The sequence below is a fragment of the Heterodontus francisci genome, chromosome 20 (genome assembly GCF_036365525.1).
Source record: "Heterodontus francisci isolate sHetFra1 chromosome 20, sHetFra1.hap1, whole genome shotgun sequence".
In the NCBI taxonomy this organism is placed as follows: domain Eukaryota; kingdom Metazoa; phylum Chordata; class Chondrichthyes; order Heterodontiformes; family Heterodontidae; genus Heterodontus; species Heterodontus francisci.
The window spans coordinates 80699988-80722909 of NC_090390.1; the positions used below are offsets into that span (position 1 = coordinate 80699988).

At 44.8% G+C, this 22922-nt stretch overlaps 1 protein-coding gene across 3 annotated transcripts in view; it reads left to right on the plus strand.

Moving 5' to 3' along the window:
- loxl4 (lysyl oxidase-like 4) overlaps positions 1 to 22922 on the plus strand; it is a 142371-nt gene that overhangs the window by 94092 nt on the left and 25357 nt on the right. For all 3 annotated transcript variants that reach the window (XM_068053110.1, XM_068053108.1, XM_068053111.1), the window contains 2 exons: positions 1181 to 1346; positions 4465 to 4708. In XM_068053110.1, the coding sequence (XP_067909211.1) occupies positions 1181 to 1346; positions 4465 to 4708 (410 nt within the window). The remainder of the gene's footprint in view (positions 1 to 1180; positions 1347 to 4464; positions 4709 to 22922) is intronic.

Sequence of the window (22922 nt, forward strand, 5' to 3'; positions counted from 1 at the left end):
CTTCTTATAGGCCTGGGAGGGGTTTGAGCTCGAAATCCACCAATTGGAAGTGAAGGGAGAGGAGGCCCTGTCAAACAAACACTTGAACCTCCATTGGGATTGGAAGCTGTTAAATTCTTCGACGAGACAGTCCGTTCTTTAGAAGGGGCTGTTTGGAAAAGTCCATAATGTAAAACTGATGACAAAAGGCAGAAATTGTGGGGTTCCATTGCCATTGCCTTGGGGTGAAGGCAAGTCAAAAGAGGCTTGTGTCTCTCTTATGCTCACTTTAGTGTCTCATGATGCGTTAGTTACTCTGGTTGGCATCTTTCCATCTATGAAAGATGATGGACACACAGCAAACAATCCATTTACTTGGGGTGTCTTCTCTTGTTGCAATTCTGCTGATGGCTGTGAAGGCCAATCCTTGAGAGGCAGGTTCTGCCACAAGTATTGCACGTGAAGCTGCCAAGAGACTCTGTGAGTTGTTGTTTTTGACGTTGGCGCCTGCTGCCAAGCTGCTGTAGCAACTGGTCATCGTGGTAGTGCACACCAGTCCACAGGATATGTCGCCATTTCCCTCTTTCACCAGCTAGTGACTCCCAGGTGCGATAGTTGACATTAAGAGCCTCCATGTCAGAGAGCAGACAAAATGTCGAGGAACAAAGCAAAAGGAGGAGGCCATTCAGCCCCTCGAGCTTGTTCTGCCATTCAATTTGATCATGGCCGACCTGTATCGTAACTATGATCTACCCGACTTGGTTCCGTAACCCTCAATACCCTAGTGCGTAGCTTTGGAAATGTAAAGGAAATCTGCCAGACTGATGTGATAGAGAGTACTTTTGTTTGGTTGGGGCGTTGGATGTTGGGCAGAGTCGAGGGAGCCTCGCACTGAACCTGATCTTGTTACGGACTTGGGAGTCCTAATACTGGACATCTGAAGTTGGAAGGTATTTTATTCCCCAAGACTGATATCCCTCAACTCGATCAGCACAAATAAGCAATGTCTAATCATTTGAATTCTTGAAATGTCTTTGGTTTTGATATACTTAAACAAAGAGTCAATGCAGGAATTGATAACCCCCAGTCTCCTGTTGCTTTGGACTAGCTCCACACATGGTACAGTTGATGAGCTTTCACAGCAGAGTGAAACAGCTCCCGGATTGTGCTGTTACTGAAAGTTCTACCTTTTGTCTCAAAGGAAACCTGGTACTGGCAGGGAGACCACACCACAGACGAGGTAGTCCTCAGTGGGACCTCTTGCTCCGGAACAGAACTATCAATCTTGCAGTGTTCTCATCACCATAGCCACGTCGAGTGTCCTCGAGGTGGGGGTCGTTTCGCTGCTGGAGTCATCTGTGCAGAGTGTGAGTTTTAGACCTGTCCTGGGTCTCCTATTGCAGTGGTGAGGGGGAAAAGCGTGGGGTAGGTGGAGGGACTGACTCATAGGAACAGGAGGAGGCCATTCAGCCCCTCGAGCCTGTTCTCCCTCTCAATGCGATTATGGCTGATCTGGATCTTAACATTTTGATTCCGTATCCCTCAATGCCCTTGCCTAACAAGAATCTATAAATCTCCGTTTTGAAATTTCCAATTGACAGCACCCCCCCACCCCAGCCTCAACAGCTTTTCTGGGGGGGTAGAGAATTCCAGATTTCCATGACCCTTTGTGTGAGGAAGTGCTTCCTGACATCACCCCCCGAACGGCCTGGCTGTAATTTTAAAGGTTCTGCCCCCTTTGTTCTGGACTCCCCCACCAGAGGAAATAGTTTCTCTCTATCTACCCTATGAAATATTTTAATCATCTTATACACCTCAATTAGATCAACCCTTAATAGGGCGGCACAGTGGCGCTGTGGTTAGCACCGCAGCCTCACAGCTCCAGCGACCCGGGTTCAATTCTGGGTCCTGCCTGTGTGGAGTTTGCAACTTCTCCCTGTGGCTGCGTGGGTTTCCTCCGGGTGCTCCGGTTTCCTCCCACAGCCAAAAGACTTGCAGGTTGATAGGTAAATTGGCCATTATAAATTGTAGGTAGGGGAATATACAGACAGGTGAGGATGTGGTAGGAATATGGGATTAGTGTAGGATTAGTATAAATGGGTGGTTAATGGTCAGCACAGACTCGGTGGGCCGAAGGGCCTGTTTCAGTGCTGTATCTCTAAATCTAAAAAAAAATCTAAATCTAAATCCTTAATCTTCAATACTCAAGGGAATACAAGCCTATTCTGTGTAACCTGTCCTCATAATTTAACCCTGGTATTAGTTGGGTGAATCTTTACCGCACTCCTTCAGTTCTGGTGCTCTTTAGGGCTCCAGTGTCATTAGCTCAATTTTGAGCAGCTGGTAATTGTTGGCCCCAATATCAATAAACAGGATTCAGGAAAGGTTTAGACGAACAGGATTACACTCTGTTATATAAGTTTGCTGGCAGGTTTAGTTTCTGGCTTTGTTTGCTAACCACAGCAAGTCTGTTAAATTGGTACAGTGTGGCTTTGAGAATCCAGTCTTAATTTTTTTTTGGAGTAAATTTTCAAATTTCGAAACTCACTCCACAGAGCCTGCAACTATACTGTGACAGCTGACATAGCAAAATTGAATGGGGAATGCGAACATGGAAATTTACACGAAAGGGGACGCCAACTACTTTAGGAGTCACTTGGGACACTCCTGGTCCCAGCAGTGAGATGAAACCAGTTCCCGCATGCTCAGCTGCTATCGATTTTACTGTGTCATTTACACTCAATGCAGCACTCGGTGATATCAGAGTGTTGTAGTGGGCTGGCACGACACCTGTGACACAGAGTGATGGGTTGCTGGCCCAAGCTGAGGAGCCGCACCGATGTTGATTGTGGTGTTTGTGGGCATTGAGGGTAAGGATGGAAAATTGGAGTGAGAGTCACCACTAATGACAGCTCTCTACCTGTCCAGTCAATTCGCAAATGATGCACAAAGGGAGCTAAAGAATAGGCGACAAATTCTATCTGAGATTCAAGGCGAGGGAGAGGGTGTAAAAGCCTTGGTTAAGTAATGAGACATAAACATCTCATCTTGAGTCCAGTTTATACTGCGTTAGCTGATCTCCATGGTGATCAGTAGGGGGCATAACATAGGAACATAGCAGGAGTAGGCCATTCAGCCCTTTGAGCCTGATCTGCCATTCTTGATCATGGCTGATTGTCTACCTCAATGCCCTTTTCCCGCACTATCCCCATATCCCTTGATGTCATTATCAACTAGAAATCTATCGATCTCTGTCTTGAACTTACTCAGTGACTGAGCTTCCACCACCCTCTGGGGCAGAGAATTCCAAATGTTCACCACCCTCTGAGTGAAGAAGTTCCTCCTCATCTCAGTCCTAAATGGCTTGCCCTTTATTCTGAGATTGTTTCCCCTGGTTCTAGACCCCACAGCTAGGGGAAACATCCTTTCTGCAGGTACCTTACTATCCCTTTAAGAATTTTGTAAGTTTCTATGAGATCGCCTCTCATTCTTCTAAACTCCAGAGAATACAGGCCCAGTCTCCTCAATCTCTCCTCATAGGACAATCCCACCATCCCAGGAATCAGTCTGGTGAACCTCTGCTGCACTCCCTCTATGGCAAATATATCCTTCCTCAGGCAAGAGGACCAGAACTTCACACGATATTCCAGCTGTGGCCTCACCAATGCTCTATACAATTGAAGCAAGACTCCGTTACTCCTGCACTCAAATCCTCTAGTGATAAAGGCCTAATTGCTTGCTGCACCTGCATGCTAGTTTTCAGTGACTTATGAACCAGGACACCCAGGTCCCTTTGGACATCAACATTTCCCAATCTCTCACCATTTAAGAAATACTCTGCACCTCCATTCCTCCTACCAAAGTTGATGACCTCACACTTATCCGCATTATATTCCATCTGCCATGTTCTTGCCCACTCACTCAGCCTGTCCAAATCCCCTTGAAACGTCTTTGCATCATCCTCATAACACACATCCCACCAAGTTTTGTGTCATCTGCAAACTTGGAAATATTACAATTGGCTCCCACATCCAAATCATTGAGAGAGATGGATGGCGTTTGACATCAGCTTCCCTGGGACAGGAAGAGGGAAGATAAGCAAACCAAGTAGATTGCTTTTGAGTGAGTCCTGTTAGAAAGTCTCACTGTGTGGAAACTGGCTCAGGATAGGACTGGACCAAGTGTGGATTGCAGGATAGATCTGGTGAGGAAATCATTCATCCATTCCAGCTCGTCCACCCAGAAAGATTCACAAGCATTTATCCACTGTTGCCCAGGAGCCCATTCTATGTGTTGTGTGATGCACACTACAGTTAAATACCCTCTGGACAATTCACTGGCTAGGCTCCCACTTGGGAAGCAGTGGAACCTTAGCTCAGAGGATGGAAGGAAATGGAGAAAACTGGATAGGAGAAAGAACGAAACATGCAATGAATGGTATTAAAGAAATACTAATCTTGAACACTCTCTGCTTGATTCTGTTAGCTACTCCTGACCTTGTCCTGGATGCCCAACTTGCTCAGGAATCTGCGTACCTGGAAGATCGTCCCCTGCACATGCTGTACTGTGCCCACGAGGAAGGCTGCCTGTCGAAGTCAGCGGACAGTATGAACTGGCCAAACGGACACCGTCGGCTGCTCCGCTTCTCCTCACGGATACACAACATTGGCAGGTCGGATTTCAGGCCAAGGGCTGGACGGAACGCCTGGATCTGGCACAGCTGTCACGGGTAGGCCCATGGCTAGGAACTGTTTCATTCTTAAAAAGGTCACAACGGGGTTTTGTGAAAGAGAAAACAAAGGATTGATGAAGCATGCAGGAAGCCATTATTCTATATATCAATCACCCGAACCCCTCAATTATATTCCAGCCTTTAACTCACTCCCAGGTATCTGTTATTCTATATATAACCCTCCCCGAACCCCTCAATTATATTCCAGCCTTTAACTCACTCCCAGGTATCTGTTATTCTATATATAACCCTCCCCGAACCCCTCAATTATATTCCAGCCTTTAACTCACTCCCAGGTATCTGTTATTCTATATATAACCCCCCCCGAACCCCTCAATTATATTCCAGCCTTTAACTCACTCCCAGGTATCTGTTATTCTATATATAAACCTCCCAAACCTCTCATTTAGACTCCAGCCTGTAACTCACTCCCGGGTATCTGTTATTCTATATATAACCCCCACCCCAAACCCCTCAATTGTATTCCAGCCTGTAACTCACCCCCTGGTATCTGTTATTCTATATATATAAACCACCCGAACTCCTCAATTAGATTCCAACCTGTAACTCACTCCCAGTTGTGTATTATTCTATACACAAATTATCTGAACCCCAGACTTTGATGTTTAAGCTTCTGTCTTCCATTGAGAACACTGAGGATATAAACAAGATCAGCTGATGAGTTAGGATGAAATAGGTTGCTCAGTCCATTTGATCCTTGTGTTCCAGAATTACAGCATCTCCCTGTTTTGTAAGTGAGTCCCTGTGTGCTGGCTGTAGGCATTAGTAGAGCTGCCAAATCTGGCCTCAGAGTCACAGGCGAGAGAGGGTCAAGGATCCCACGCTCCAGTGACGTCCACTGGAAGGTATGGGTGGAATTACGCACTGAGATTAATAACACTTCAACAAATCAAAGGAATATCTTAGAAAACATGAATAAAGTCAATTTCTGGAAAGCAGTGGAACAGATGCTCCCTGATTGGGAACAATACTGCTGTCTGGGGCCCATATGTGGATTGAAGTGCTTTACCTAACAACTTGGGCCCCGGCCAGAAAATATGCTTTGCCAAGTACATTCCTGTCTTCAGCAAGGATCACGTCACTTATTGGAATCCTTGGGGCCTTGAGAGATGATCTGAAAGGCAACAGCTGAGCTGTACGGTTGCTGTGAGATTATTTCATGTTAATTCAAAGCAAAAGATATTTTTGAGTTGTATGGTCTGTGCACAGCGATGAGGAAATACCCAGATTGGATCCCTATCCCCATCTTGGTCAAAGGCAGCAGTAAAAATACTAAAATTGGTGTCGACACTAAATTGGGCAAAAGGGAAATAACTTGTTTTCAGCCTAGGGGCGTTTTATTACATTAAAGGCACTATATAAATATAAGTTGTTGTTGTTGACGACGGCCTTACATGTTGTCAGGAGATCCCAAATTACGTGGCAGCCAATGAATCATCTGTCAAGCTGTGGGCATTGTTGTTATGATCTTAGTGAGATCAATCATGTTAAAACAAGAGATATGAACTGCCCACACCAATTTAAAGAATTACGTGACAAGATGTCACGTTTTAAGACTTTTACTATAATAATTAAACTAAAAATCAACATTAACTGAACAGTACTTTGTAAATAGCTAATACACTAAATTACAGAGAAAGGTATTTCCCTTTAACATTAAAACAGTTGAAAACCCCACACCACATTTATACATGTTCTCATTGAAGCAATACCTTTGCAGTTAAAAGTTCCAAACTCCTCCCAGTTACAATGGGTTGGATTTCCAGACCTTCTCAAAGTCAACGTCCTCTTTGCTCACAGCTTCCAAACACTTTTGACCTGGAATTCCGTGAATAAGGTTGGGCTTTTTTTTCCTCCACAAACCTCAGCTTTCAAACTGAGTTCAGGTCTTAGCAGCTTTTCGCTGTATCAGTGTTCTGAGAGTTGAGATGTCTTCTCTCTCGCTGTCTCTTCTAAGGCTGCCTCTGCTGGCCTTTGTGTCTTCTGGTCTTCCTTACAGCCTCCAGATTCCTGAAAGCCTGTTGAATTTATCCAGAATCAAAAGCCAATAGTCATTTGCCTTTTTCAATATGCAGTGTCCACAAGTCTGGCCACAGCAGAACACCCTGGGCCTTCCTTTGTTTCCAGTTGTTAAATATTTCAATTCAAGTTTGTACCTTCAGAGCCCTTGGCTCCCTGTTTACGATCTAAGAGTCTGGGTGAGCGAAACCCACTGTGTTCTTCAGGTGTTACAACCTTGCATTCTGCTTTTAAAAGGGTCTTTGATGTGGGTTCCTTGTTCGCATAGTAACCAGGATCCCTGTCTTGTCTCTAGGTAGAGTTGATGTGAGGTCATATGTCTCCTCTGAATCTTTCTTGCACAACATTAAAAATCACCGTCAAAAACATAATAATACTACAAAGTCCAGTATTTATAACAGCATTCACAAACACGATGGCCAATTTCTACACAGCAAGAGCCAACAAACCACAATGAGATGATTGACTCATTAATTTATTTTGGTGACTTGTGTTGAGGGATAAATATTGGCCAGGACACTGGGAGAAATCTCTTCCTCCTCTTCAACTAGTGTCAGGGATCTTTTACATTCATCTGAAAAGGCAGTCAGGCATAGTAATGAAGAAAATAGTGGCACTAAAGAGTGACAAATCCCCAGGACCAAATAGTTTGCACCCTAGTTTTAGTTGTTAGAGACACAGTACTGAAACAGGCCCTTCAGCCCACCGAGTCTGTGCCGACCATCAATCACCCATTTATACTAATCCTACACTAATCCCATATCCCTACCACATCCCCACCTGTCCCTATATTTCCCTACCACCTACCTATACTAGGGGCAATTTATAATGGCCAATTAACCTATCAACCTGCAAGTCTTTGACATGTGGGAGGAAACCGGAGCACCCGGAGGAAACCCACGCAGACACAGGGAGAACTTACAAACTCCACACAGGCAGGACCCAGAATTGAACCCGGGTCGCTGGAGCTGTGAGGCTGCAGTGCTAACCACTGTGCCACTGTAGGTGAGAACATAACAGATGCTCTAACTGTAATCTTTCAAAGTTCTCAATTCAAGAACTGTTTATTTAGATTGGAAAATTGTGCATGCCACTCTGCGATTTAAGAAAAGTGAGAGGAGGAAACCAGGGAATTATAGACTAGTTAACCTAACCATTAACCATTATCAGGAAATTACTAGATGCTATAATTATGGATAGGGCGACTGAACATCTTAAATATTTTCAGCTGAGCAGAGAGAGCCAGCATGGATTTATAAAGGGTGGGTCATGCCTGATTAATCTGATTGAATTTTTTGAGGGGGTGACTACAGTAATAGACAGGGGAATGTCTATGGATGTTATATGGACTTCCAGAAGACATTTCATAAAGTCCTTCAGAAGAGACTCTTGGCTAAGGTTGAAGCTCGTGGAATTGAAGGCAAATTATTGACCTGGTGGGGAAATTGGCTGAGTAGCAGGAGACAGAGAATAGGGATAATGGGCAGGTACTGTAATTGACAGGTTGTAACTAGTGGTTTCACACAAGGATCAGTGTTGGGGACCTCAACTATTCACCATATTTATTGACAACTTAGATGATGGAATAGAAAGCCACATATCCAAGTTTGCTGGTAACATAAAGGCTGGCGGCATTGTAAGCAGTGTAGATGGAAGCAGAAAATTACAAAACCGTATTAATAGATTAACTGAATATGTAAAACTGTGGCAAATAGATTTCAATGAAGGCAAAAGTGAAGTCATCCATTTTGGACATAAAGAGGTGAGAACAGAGTACTTTCTAAATGATGAAAAGCTAGAAACAGTGGTGGGTCCAGGTACACAGATCATTAAAATGTCTTGAACAAATACAGAAGATAATCAAAAAGGCTAATGGAATGCTGGTCTTTATATGAAAAGGACTAGAATACAAGGGGGTAGAAGTCATGCTTCAGCAATACAAAGTCCTGGTTAGACCACACCTGGAGTTACTGAGAGCAGTTCTGGCACCACACCTCAGGAAGGATATATTGCCTTGGAGGGAGTGCAGTGTAGATTTACCAGAATAATGGGTCTTTCAGGAGTGTAATTAGGGAACACATCTACACACAAATAGTGGTAGAAGTTTGGAAGTCCCTTCTGCAAATGGCAATTAATGCTAGAAAAATCATCAATTTTTAATCTGAAACGATAGTTTTTTGTTAAGCAAAGGGATTAAGGGATATGGGGCAAAGGTGGGTTAATGGAGCTAGGTCACAGATCAGCCATGATCTCATTGAATGACAGAACAGGCTCAAGGGGCCAAATGGCCTCCTCCTGTTTCGAGTTCCTATTTGAAGAAAGCTGAATACTGTGTTAATTTGGCCAATTTAGAAATTGGGAGTGATTAGCAGGAATTCATGGCCTTTGAAGTCAGGCCCTCTGGCATTCATCTACAGCAGTCATGCACCACACATCCTCCTGTCCCTTCCCACTCTCTCGTGGCTTCTCATGATGGCCCGATGGTTTTCTAAGCATCTTGTGACACTGGCCGTGACACCTACTGGAAACCGTTACAATAAAATGAGCCTCAGCAACACTGGCAGGGTCACTGACTGAGGCCTGAGCCCTGCTCCACCACAGTGTCAGGGAGTGCAGTGGGATTGAGGAACTCTGACCAGTAATAGCAACTAAAGGCAATGCATGCCAGGACTCGAATCTGAGACCTGCTCTGCTCTTCATTGCTCAGCATCACGGCAGCCCTTCCTAAATTATTTTTATTCTAACACTGGATGTGGGGGTTGCTGGTTAGGCCAGCATTTATTGACCATCATTAATTGTCCTTGAGAAGGTGGTGGTGAGCCACCTTCTTGAACCACTGCAGTCCATCTGGGGTAGATACACTCACAGTGCTGTTAGGGAGAGAGTTCCAGGATTTTGATCCAACGATAGTGAAGGAACGGCAATATAGTTCCAAGTCAAGATGATGTGTGGCTTGGAGGGGAACTTGCAGCTGGTGGTGTTCCCATGCATCTGCTGCCCTTGTCTTTCTAGGTGGTAGAGGCCGTGGGTTTGTAAGGTGCTGTCGAAGGAGCCTTGGTGAGTTGCTGCAATGCATCTTGTAAATGGTACACACTGCTGCCACTGTGGAGGAAATGAATGTTGAAGGTGGTGGATGGGGTGCCAATCAAGCGGGCTGCTTTGTCCTGGATGGTGTCGAGCTTCAATAGTGTTGTTGGAGCTGCACCTATCCAGGTACGTGGAGAATATTCCATCACATTCCTGACTTATGCCTTGTAGATGGTGGACAGGCTTTGGGGAGTGAGGAGGTGAGGTACTCGCTGCAGAATTCCCAACCTCTGACCTGCTCTTGTCGCAACAGTATTTATATGGCTGGTCCAGTTAAGATTCTGGTCAATGGTAACCCCAGGCTGTTGATAGTAGGGGATTCAGTAATGGTAATGCCAATGAACATTAAAGGGAGATGTTTAGAGTCTCTCTTGTTGGAGATTATCATTGCCTGGTGTATGTGAGGCATGAAAGTTACTTGCCACTTATCAGCCCAAGCCTGAATGTTGTCCAGGTCTTGCTGCATGCTGGCACAGACTGCCTCTGTATCTGAGGAGTTGTAAATGGTACTGAACTGAATGGTACTGTGCAATCATTAGCGAACCTCCCCACTTCTGGCCTTATGTTGGAGGGAAGGTCATTGATGAAGCAGCTGAAGATAGTTGGGCCTAGGACACTACCCTGAGGCACTCCTGCAGCAATTTCCCAGGGCTGAGGCGATTGGCCTCCAACAACCACAACCATCTTCCTTTGTGCTAGGTACGACTTCAGCCAGTGGAGAACTTACCCTGGATTCCCGTTGACTTCGATTTTGCTAGGACTCCTTGATGCCACACTCAATCAAGTGTTGCCTTGACGTCAAGGGTAGCCACTGCTTTCTGTGTGGAGAAGAACATCCTTAAGTTAAGGTTGAACAGTTTGAACCTGTCACCCCCTTTGCCCAACTCCCAATCTAAGGTAATATTTCTTTTCCATATTATTTAGCCTCTCATACACCCCTCAGATAACCTCTTTCTGGGCCCATATCTCTCGAGTAACCTTAATGCAATTGTTCCTGTGTTACTGACCAGGCTCCATAGGATAACAACACACAGGTGCAACATGAAAAGATTTAGAGAGTGTAACTGGTCTTGGCAGATCAGCAATAAAAAGCATTTCCACTGGCCTTAGTCCTCAGCCAAAGACTTGCAGTTTGATAGGTAAATTGGCCATTGTAAATTGCCTGTAGTGTAGCTAGGTAGTAGGAGAATTGAGGGAAGGTGGGGATGTGGTAGGGAATATGGGATTAATGTAGGATTAGTATAAATGGGTGGTTGATGGTCAGCACAGACTCGGTGGGCCGAAGGGCCTGTTTCAGTGCTGTATCTCTCTATGACTCGGATGTGTGAAGGGAAAATTCAGTCAGGGCTTCCGATTCCACTTACTAGCCAGGGTTTGGAGGGTGTTCTGGGCAACATTTATCCCTCAAGCAACATGATCCATTCATTTGCGCTGTCGGAGGTGCCGTCTTTCAGATGAGATGTTAAATTGAGGACATCATCTGACCTCTTAGGAGGGCATAAAAGATTTTATGGCTGTTACGACCAGGTGAAGAGGGGGTCTCAGGCTCCCTTTTCGCCCCTTCTCTGGTTTGACTGCAACAGGGTTTATCCTTTTTAACACAGTGATTGAACTTACCACCTCAGTGAGGACTTGCTCCTGTTCCTCTAATGTTATTGCAAATGGACCAATCAGACAGGTTTTCTTGAGTTTAAACAAGAAAGATGTAAATTTATTATCCTTAGCCCTCTAAACCGGTTAATATTACTAAAATACACTATGCATCCACACCCACATTCACACAGGAGAGACACACACACACACACACACACACACACACACACACACACACACACACACACACACACACACACACACACACACACACACACACACACACATAGATTACAGAGGGAAAATAAAGTTGGATGGTTGGAGTAGAGTCTGAAATAAATGGAATTTAAACACTGAATCTCAGTCCCAGAGTCCTTAGTTGAAATTGTAGTCCTGAAGTCCTCGCTGGGCTACGTGCACAGTTGTAGGTTTGCTTCTCAGTCTCTGGAAGACAGAAGAGGGGGTTTGATCCTTGTCCCCTAGTTGTTGGTTGTGCTAGTCTGTAGGTTTGGTTTTACCAGCTGCCGCTGAGGCTTCTCTAGATCTTTACTGGAGAGAGAGAGAGAGAGCTGTTCCCTTGATGGCTTTCAGTTACTGTCTGTTTTCTGACTGACAAAGCTTAGGCTTTCCAAAGCTGCACAGTAGTCACATGACATTCCCAAACCTCTTTGTTGGGTTAGTGAGGCCCTTCTGCTAAATTCTTTGAGATTCAAGGTGCCACACCTTAAGCTGTTCAGTCACACTTGGAGGGGGTTGGCTCTTTCAAAGTCAATGGGTGTCGATGGCTCGTGACGACCATGTTGGCAAAGCCATTTTAAGTAATTTAATCAGAGAGCGCTCCATTGTTCTGGCTAGGTTGAATCAGTCATGTTGTCTCCATCTAATCCTTTTGGTGTTTCAAATGCAAATTTTTGTGGCCATCTTGGCTGCCAGGTTACTCTTTTTAAAAGAAGTTATTTGTAAGGATTTCCAGCAAAAGTCTCAGGCAAAGTTCCATCGATGAAATTAATATTTTCCATTTGGCACGTGGGTTTTCATAACAGTGGCACTATTTTGAAGAAGAGCTGGGCAGTTCTCCCAGCGTCCTGGCCAATATTCCAAACTCCAGCCGTGTTTCCTACATTACGACAGTGACAGCACTTTAAAAGTTTGCATTGGCTGTAAAGCGCTTTGGGAAGTCCTGAAGTCATGAGGCCAGGATGCTGGGAGACCTCCCCAGCTCTTCTTCAAAATAGTGCCATGAAATCTTTTATGCCCTATTGAGAGGGCAGATGATGTCCACAGATTAACATTTCATCTGAAAGACGGCATCTCCGACAGCGCAAATGAGCAGATCAACTGTTTTAGTGATGTTGGTTGAGGGATAAAGGTTGGCCCAGAGCGCCAAAGAACGGCCTCCAAACCCTGGCTAGTAAGTAGAAAGGGAAGCCCTGCCGCTATAGAAATGCAAGTTATTTCTTGATTAACTGCTCCATGTTGTCCCACTGTTCTCTTCTTGGCTGAAAATTACTTGAAGTCTAAGTGCGGTGTGAAGACAGGGGAATGACCAGGCTACTATAGACCTTCGCGGGTAGTTTTAACTGATGGTGGAAAGTGAAGACCCACTAATGCTGCTGAGGATATCAAAACATGCCTCACAAGAAGACATTGCAATTAAATTTAATGACTGAATTCCATAATTTGGCCACTGTATTAAACACTCTTGTGTGCATGGGTAGTTGCAAAGATCAATGTAAAATAAAAGCAACAGTTTCATGTATTTTATAGGTGTATACAGACAATTACAGTGTGGTCATGCTAAGCCTAGCAAACAGTTGGGCTGACTTTGAGTGATGAGTGCCAGGATACTGCGCTGTGAGAACCAAATAATAACATCTTCCTACCATCAGTAGAGTAAGCTCTTAACTGGTTGCGGCCGTAAATCAGTTTGTGGGGCCCAGGATCTCGGATGCATTGTTCTCGTCCTCTGTGGTTTTGTAGCAGTCCTGGGATCGGGGTAAACATCTGCCACGATATTAGCCGCTGCCTGTGAGGATTCAGTTCCATCAATGAGCAGGAGATCACGAGAAAGCAGCAGCTCATGGCAGGGCGTCATGTGATGGCTTAGAACACTGCAACCCAGCTGGACCCTCGATGAAAGTTCCAGGAACATCCAGAACTTTTAACCTTGTGCCCTCGGGAATCCCCAGCTGATCCCAGATCCGATTTCTAATATTTTTATTCCTTCATCTGGGTAAACCAGGAACACACTCCCCACCTCCCTCAAGCCATGTTTCCTCGAGCAAGCTGCTTCTTGAAATATATGAAAAAATCTTAGATCATCTCTCACATTAACAATGCAAATGACCATGTAAAAATGTTTCTTGGTTTATGTTTAATTAATTGATCTTGCCCAGGGCACCAGTTGGGGTTCAATGTCCCAGGGATAGGATAGGCAAAGATCAGTTGAAGCTCTGGTTTCTGGCTGATAGCCAGAGTAGAGTTATTCACATAGCAAATACTTATAGAATCCTAGAATGGTTACAGCACAGAAGGAGGCCATTCGGCCCATCGTGTCTATGCTGGCTCTCTGTAAGAACATCTCACCTAGTCTCACTCCCCTCCCTTTTCCCTATAGCCCTGCAGATTTTTTTCTCTTCAGATAATTATCCAATTCCCTTTTGAAAGCCATGGTTGAATCTGCCTCCACCACACTCTCAGGCAGCTAATTCCAGATCCTAACGACTCGCTGTGTGAAAAAGTTTTTCCTCATGTTGTCTCTGGTTCTTTTGCCAACCACCTTAAATCGGTGTCCTCTGGTTCTCGACCCTTCCGCCAATGGGAACAGTTTCTCTCTATCTACTCTGTCCAGACCCTTCCTGATTTTGAACACCTCTATCAAATCACCTCTCAGCCTTCTCTTCTCCAAGGAGAACAACCCCAGCTTCACCAATCTATCCACGTAACTGAAGTCCCTCATCCCGGGAACCATTCTCATAAATTTTAGAAGTTACTTATGGTTAAACAAGTCAATCGGCCCAACTGGTCCCTCTCAGTGTTTACCCTCCATGCAAGCAAATAGTTTGAATCACATTTACCCACCCTATTACAACAACAACAATAACTTATATTTATATAGCACCTTTAACATAATAAAACATCCCAAGGTGCTTCACAGCTGCATTATAAAACAAAATATGACACCCAGCCACATAAGGAGATTTTAGTTCAGATAATCAAAGGAGGAAAGCGAGGTGAAGAGGCGGAGAGCTGTAGGGAGGGTATTCTGGAACTTAGGGACTAGGCGACTGAAGGTGCGGTCACCAATGGTGGAGCAATTAAAATTGGGAATGTTCAAGAGGCCAGAATTAAGGGAGTGCAGAGATCTCTGTGGGGGGTGGGGGGGGGCGGGGTTGTAGGGCTGGAGGAGATTACAGAGATAGGGTGGGGTGCGGCCATGGAGGGATTTGAAAACAAGGATGAGAATTTTAATATCAAGACGTTGCTTGACTTGGAGCCAGTGTAGGTCAGCGAGCACAGGGGTGATAGGGGAACGGGATTTGGAGTGAGTTAAGGCACGGGCAGCAGAATTTTGGATGACCTCAAGTTTACGAAAGGTAGAATGTGGGAGACCAGCCAGGAGTGTGTTGGAATAGTCAAATCTAGAGGTAACGAAGGCATGAATGAGGGTTTCAGCAGCAGATAAGCTGAGACAGGGGCGAAGCCGGGTGATGTTATGGAGTGGCGGTCTTAGTGAAAGCACGAATAGAAGGTCAGAAGCTCATCTCGAACCAAATGTGACACCAAGGTTGCAAACTGTTGCCAGGGATTGGGATGGAATCAGTAGCTAGGAAACGGAGTTTGGAGCGGGGACCGAAAACAATGGCTTCAGTCTTCCTAATATTTAATTGGAGGAAATTCTGCTCATCCAGTACTGGATGTCAGATAAGCAGTCTGATAGTTTAGCAACAGTGGAGGAGACGAGAGAGGTGGTGGTGATATAGAGCTGGGTGTCGTCGGTGTACATGTGTAAACTAAAGCTGTGCTTTCGGATAATGTTGCCGAGGTGCAGCATGTAGATAAAAAATAGGAAGGGACCAAGGATAGATCCTTGGGGGACACCTGAGGTAACGGTGCAGGAGCAGGAAGAGAAGCCATTGTCAGTGTTTCTCTGGCTCTGACTAGATAGATAAGAATGGAACCAGGCTACAGAGGGATATAGATAGGTTAAGTGAGTGGGCAAAGATATAGCAAATGGAGTATAATGTGAGAAAGTGTGAAATTGTCCAAGAATAAAAAAGAAGCATATTATCTAAATGGTGAGAGATTGCAGAGCTCTGAGATGCAGAGGGATCTGGGTGTCCTAGTGCATGAATCGCAAAAGGTTAGTATGCACGTAAAGCCCTAATTAGGAAAGCTAATAGAATGCTATCGTTTGATGCGAGGGGAATTGAATACAAAAGTAGGGAAGTTATGCTTCAGTTATACAGGGCATTGGTGAGACCACATCTGGAGTACTGTGTACAGTATTAGAGTCACAGAGTTATACAGCACAGAAACAGGCCCTTCGGCCCATCGTGTCTGTGCTGGCCATCAAGCCCATTTTCCAGCACTTGGCCCATAGCCTTGTATGCTATGGCGTTTCAAGTGCTCAACTAAATACTTCTTAAATGTTGTGAGGGTTCCTGCCTCTACCACCCCTTCAGGCAGTGTGTTCCAGATTCCAACCACCCTCTGAGTGAAAAAAAATTCTCCTCAAATCCCCTCTAAACCTCCTGCCCCTTACCTTAAATCTATGCCCCCTGGTTATTGACACCTCCGCTAATGGAAAAAGTTTCTTCCCATCTATCCTATCAATGCCCCTCATAATTTTGTATACCTTGGTCTCCTTATTTAAGGAAGGATGTAAATGTGTTGGAAGCAGTTCAGAGAAGGTTTATTAGACTAATACTTGGAATGGGTGGGTTGTTTTATGAGGAAAGATTGGATAGCCTAGGCTTGTATCCGCTGGAGTTTAGAAGAGAAAGAGGCAACTTGATTGAAATATATAAAATCCTGAGTGGTCTTGACAGGGTGGATGTGGAAAGAATGTTTCCCCTTGTGGGAGAATCTAGAACTAGGGGTCACTGTTTAAGTATAAGAGGCTGCCCATTTTAAGACAGAGATGAAGAGAAATTTTTTCTCTCTGAAGGTTGAGTCTTTGGAATTCTCTTCCTCAAAAGACGGTGAAAGCAGAGTTTTTGAATTTTTTAAGGCCGAGGTAGATAGATTCTTGATGAGCAAGGGGGTGAAAGGTTATCGGGGATAGGCAGGAATGTGGAGTTGAGGTTGCAATCATATCTGCCATGATCTTGTTGAATGGTGGAGCAGGTTCGAGGGGCCGAGTGGCTCCTAATTCAAATGTGAGAGCAGCCCCACCCAGCTGGACGACAGTGGAGAGGTGTTGGAGGAGGATGGTGTGGTGAATCGTATCAAAGGCTGCAGACAGGTCGAGAAGTAGGAGGAGGGAAAGTTTACCACGGTCACAGTCACATAGGATGTCATTTGTGACTTTGATAAGAGTTGTTTCGGTACTGTGGCAGGGGGAAACCTGATTGGAGGATTCAAACATGGAGTTCCAGGAAAGATGGCAACGGATTTGGGAGGCGACAAAATGTTCAGGGTCTTTGGAGAGGAAAGGGAGGTTGGAGATGGGACGGTAGTTTGCCAGGACTGTGGGGTCTAGGGCTGATTTTTTGAGGAGAGGGGTGATGACGACAGATTTAAAGGACAGAGGGAGAAAGAGAACCGTTAACAATATCGGCTAATGTGGAGACCACGAGGGGATGTTGGGTGATCATCAGTTTAGTGAGAATAGGATCGAGGAGCAGGAGGTGGGTTTCATGGACAAGATGAGCTCAGAGAGGGCATGAGGGGGAGATAGGAGAGAAACTAGAGAATGATGTGACCACTTCAACCCCTTTTCCTTCATTCACCTATTCAATTTCATCTTAAGTGTTGACATAGTGTCTGCATTGAGCTCTAACCCTGAAAGTGAATTCCACAACCTCACAACTCTCTCTCCATGAGGAAGTTTTGTCTGCCCTCTCTTCTAAGTGTCTTACATTTAAATTTGTATCTGTGTTCCCTTGTTCTTGACCCCTCAGTTCCTGGAAACGTCTGCTTCTATCTACCCTGGCCCACCCTTATCGCCCCATAATCTGCATCATTCTAATGTAGAAAAGCCCAACTTTTCAAGTCTCACCAAGGCAGGACACTCAAACACCTCATAACCTGCTCCTATAACAATGGCAGCAGATGTGGAGATGGTATGTTGGGGCCGCATTCCCCGTTTATTCATTAATAACACACCCACCACCAACTCGCCCTCAGCCATCGCTGGGCAGCATTAACATCAGGCCAACATTCTCCCAGAATACAGGCCCAGATGGTTCCATTCCGGCCAATAAATAAACTTAACCATGATAAATGAGCCTTCGCTTTCCAAACATCTTAAGGGATAGTACATGATTTCCAGGAAGCAATTAGAAAAATGTCCTAAACAAACAAGCTTGCAGTGACCCTTTGAACTGAGCCCGATTTGTTTTTGTCTTCTGATAAACAAAGGAATGTTCCAGAGTTTGGGTGGTCATGTTAGTACTTGACGCAATTTGCATTATTTGGGAACATCAAATCTGTGACCAACCAGTCGCATTTTCTGTTTTCCTACTGATCTCTTGCTTCTTCGTATCCTCCTTCAGATTGTGTTGGAATTGAGACTTTTATCGTAATGTCTTCTACTCAAACTCTTTACCAGGACCTCAAAACTGTGGAACTCCTCTCCTCCCTCTGTCTTCCCCATCTACAACCTGATACAGCATGTATTGTAGAAACATCACTTTCCCAGTTGGATGCTTCTTTCTGAGGGTAACACCAAGATCACAGAGTGCTGGGTGTTTTAAGTCCAACAATATATATAATCTGTTGACATGTAATGCTTTAAAATTATTTTTGACATCAGCTAATTTTAGATAGTTCATAGCCCAGCAATTTACTGGTCAAATTATCCAGAATCTGGCACCAGGTCTGTCCCTTACACGCCCAACATCTAGTCAGTGCCATTGACAAACTAACCACTTGTTTGTGCTTGAAGAGGAAGTTTATTTCTCTGAATGACAACATATCTTTAAATGTTATATATAAAGGCAGCTAACTATCTCGACACTAACCACAGCCTTTCACTCCTCCCTCTTGTTGCTGTGTTTTTATGCTTTAAAAGTGTTCAGACTGATATATTGAAGCTGTCTGTTGTTGCAAAGGTTCTCTGTGAAATAAATGATAAGGCTGTCTTAGCCTGAATTCCCAGCGGACTGACAGTACACAACCACCCTCGAATTCAGCATCAAGCACTTCATATCACTCAAAAGAGGAATAATTTCCAAGGCTACGGGGAACAAGCAGGGGAGGGGGACTAACTGTGTGGCTGCCTTAAAGAGCTGGCACAGACACAGCAGGCCAAATGGCCTTCTCTGCTGTATAAATCTATGATCATTGGGGAAATGGTAAAATCTCACATTTGTAATCTCGGAGACACTTTCCTGAGGTTAGGGCTGAGGGCTATTGTAGCTGCAGGACAGAAGGACTTCACACTGCGTCTGGTGGGATATGCGGTATATTGCTGGAACATACAAACATAAAAGCATACAAATTAGGAGCAGGAGCCCTTCGAGCCTTCTCCGCCATTCAATAGGTTCTTGGCTAAACTGATTACTCCACATTTCCACCTACCCCTGATAACCTTCCACCCTCTCGCTTATCAAGAATCTATCTACCTCTGCCTTAAAAATGTTCAAAGACTCTGCTTCCACCGCCTTTTGAGGAAGAGAATTCCAAAGACTCACAACCCTCTGAAAGAAAATATTTTTCCTCATCTCTGTCTTAAATGGGTGACCCCTTATTTTTAAACAGTGACCCCTAGTTCTAGATTCTCCCACAAGGTGAAACATCCTTTCCACATTCACCCTGTCAAGACCCCTCAGGATCTTATATGTTTCAACCAGTCACCTCTTACTCTTCTAAATTCCAGTGGATACAAGCCTAGCCTGTCCAACCTTTCCTCGTAAGACAACCCGCCCATTCCAGGTATCAGTCTCATAAACCTTCTCTGAACTGCTTCCAATGCATTTACATCCTTTCTTAAATAAGGAGACCAATACTGTACACAGTTCTCCAGATGTGGTCTCACCAATGCCCTATATAACTGAAGCATAACCTCCCTACTTTTGTATTCAATTCCCCTCGCGATAAACGATAACATTCTATTAGCTTTCCTAATGATGTGCTGTACCTGCATATTCTCCTGAGGGTGTTGGATTCTATCTGGGAATGATTCCAAAGCACACCAGGCACCATCACTGACCTTGTGTAAGTGGCTATTTTAATTGTACATTTTCCAGTGACTCGTCTTGGTAGATGGATGCTGGCAGCACCTGGGGTCATTATTGAAGAGCCCATTCACCTCACATGCATTCACCAAGCTCTCCCTAATGTTCTTTGGCCTCCTTGTCTCGAGAGATAATGGGTAAGGGCCTGGAGGTGGTCAGTGGTTTGTGAAGCAGCGCCTGGAGTGGCTATAAAGGCCAATTCTAGAGTGACAGACTCTTCCACAGGAGCTGCAGATAAAATTGGTTGTCGGGGCTGTTACACAGTTGGCTCTCTCCTTGCGCTTCTGTCTTTTTTCCTGCCAACTGCTAAGTCTCTTCGACTTGCCACACTTTAGCCCCGCCTTTATGGTTGCCCGCCAGCTCTGGCGATCGCTGGCAACTGACTCCCACGACTTGTGATCAGTGTCACAGGATTTCATGTCGCGTTTGCAGACGTCTTTAAAGCGGAGCCATGGACGGCCAGTGGGTCTGGTACCAGTGACAAGCTCGCTGGACAATGTGTCCTTGGGGATCCTGCCATCTTCCATGCAGCTCACATGGCCAAGCCATCTCAAGCGCCGCTGGCTCAGTAGGGTGTATATGCTGGGGATGTTGGCCGCCTTGAGGACTTCTGTGTTGGAGATACGGTCCTGCCACCAGAAGCCAAGGATTCTCCTGAGGCAGCGAAGATGGAATGAATTGAGACGTCGCTCTTGGCTGACGTACATTGTCCAGGCCTCGCTGCCATAGAGCAAGGTACTGAGGACACAGGCTTGATACACTTGGACCTTTGTGTTCCGTGTCAGTGCGCCATTTTCCCACACTCTCTTGGCCAGTCTGGACATAGCAGAGGAAGCCTTTCCTATGCGCTTGTTTAATTCTGCATCGAGAGACAGGTTACTGGTGATAGTTGAGCCTAAGGTAGGTGAACTCTTGAACCACGTCTAGAGTGTGGTCGTCGATATTGATAGATGGGGCATTTCTGACGTCCTGTCCCATGATGTTCGTTTTCTTGCTGTTACGCAATTTTCTAAATTCACTTGAAAAAGCCCTCCAAAACACTCCCACAGGGGATGCAGGGACCAAGTGGGCCCACATCAGAGACGCCATCTATGACTCAGCAATGACCACCTGTGGCAATTGTGTGAAGCGGAATGCAGACTGGTTTCAATCTCACATTGAAGAGCCTGAACCTGTCATAGCTGCTAAGCACATTGCGCTGCTGAACTACAAGAAAGCCCCCAGCGAGTTAACATCTGTAGCACTTAAAACAGCCAGAAGCGCTGCACAAAGAACAGCCAGGTGCTGCGCAAATGACTACTGGTAACACCTATGCAGTCATATTCAGCTGGCCTCTGACACAGGAAATATCGGAGGGATGTATGATGGCATTAAGAGAGCTTTTGGGCCAACCGTCAAGCAGATTGCCCCCCTCAAATCTAAATCCGGGGACACAATCACTGACCAACGCAAGCAAATGGACCGCTGAGTTGAGCAGTACCTAGAACTGTACTCCAGGGAAAATGTTGTCACTGAGACTGCCCTCAATGCAGCCCAGCCTCTACCAGTCATGGATGAGCTGGACGTACAGCCAACAAAGTCGAAACTCAGTGATGCCATTGATTCTCTAGCCAGCGGAAATGCCCCTGGGAAGGACGGCATTACCCCTGAAATCATCAAGAGTGCCAAGCCTGCTATACTTTCAGCTCTGCACGAACTGCTTTGCCTGTGCTGGGATGAGGGAGCAGTACCACAGGACATGCGCGATGCCAATATCATCACCCTCTTTAAGAACAAGGGCGGCACATAATATGATTGAATAACTTTTGATGTGGCACCTTGTCAAATGCCTTCTGGAAATCTAAGTACAAAACATCCACTGGTTCCCCTTTATCCACAGCACATGTAACTCCCTCAAAGAACTCCAATAAATTGGTTAAACATGATTTCCCTTTCATAAAACCATGTTGACTCTGCCTGATTACCTTGAATTTTTCGAAATGCCCTGCTATAATGTCTTTAATAATAACTTCTAACATTTTCCTTATGACAGATGTTAAGCTAACTGGCCTGTACTTTCCTGCTTTCTGTGTCCCTCTCTTTTTGAATTAAGGAGTTACATTCGCTATTTTCCAATCGAACGGAACCTTCCCCGAATCTAGGGAATTTTGGAAAATTAAAACTGATGCATCAACTATCTCACTAGCCAATTCTTTTAACACCTTAGGAGGAAGTCCATCAGGACCCAGGGACTTGTCAGCCCGCAGCTCCAACAATTTGTTCAGTACCACTTCCCTGGTGATTGTAATTTTCTTGAGTTCCTCCCTCCCTTGCATTTCCGGACTTACAGCTAATACTGGGATGTTACTTGTACCCTCAACAGTGAAGACTGATGCAAAATATCTGTTCAATTCATCTGCCATCTCCTTATTATCCATTATTAATTCCCAGACTCACTTTCTATAGGACCAACACTCACTTTGTTAACTCTTTTTTAAATATCTGTAGCAACTCTTACTATCAGTCTTTATATTTCTAGCTAGCTTTCTTTCATACTCTAATTTTACCTTCCTTATCAATCTTTTAGTCATTCTTTGCTGTTTTTTATATTCTGTCCAATCTTCTAAACTGCCTCCCATCTTTGCGCAATTATATGTTTTTACTTTAAGTTTGATACTATCTTTAACTATTTTAGTTAACCACAGATGGCAGGTTCCCCCACCCCCCCAACCTTGGAATTTTTCTTTCTTGTTGAAATGTATATTCTGTGTATTCTGAAATATCCCCTTAAATGTCTGCCACTGCATCTCTATTGACCTATCCCTTAACCTGATTGACCAGTTCACTTTAGCTAGTTCTGCTTTCATGCCCTTATAATTACCCTTATTTAAGTTTAAAATACTAGTTTAGTTTAGAGATACAGCACTGAAACAGGCCCTTCGGCCCACCGAGCCTGTGCCGACCATCAACCACCCATTTATACTAATCCTGCACTAATTCCATATTCCTACCACATCCCCACCTGTCCCTATATTTCCCTACCACCTACCTACACTAGGGGCAATTGCTAATGGCCAATTTACCTATCAACCTGCAAGTCTTTGGCATGT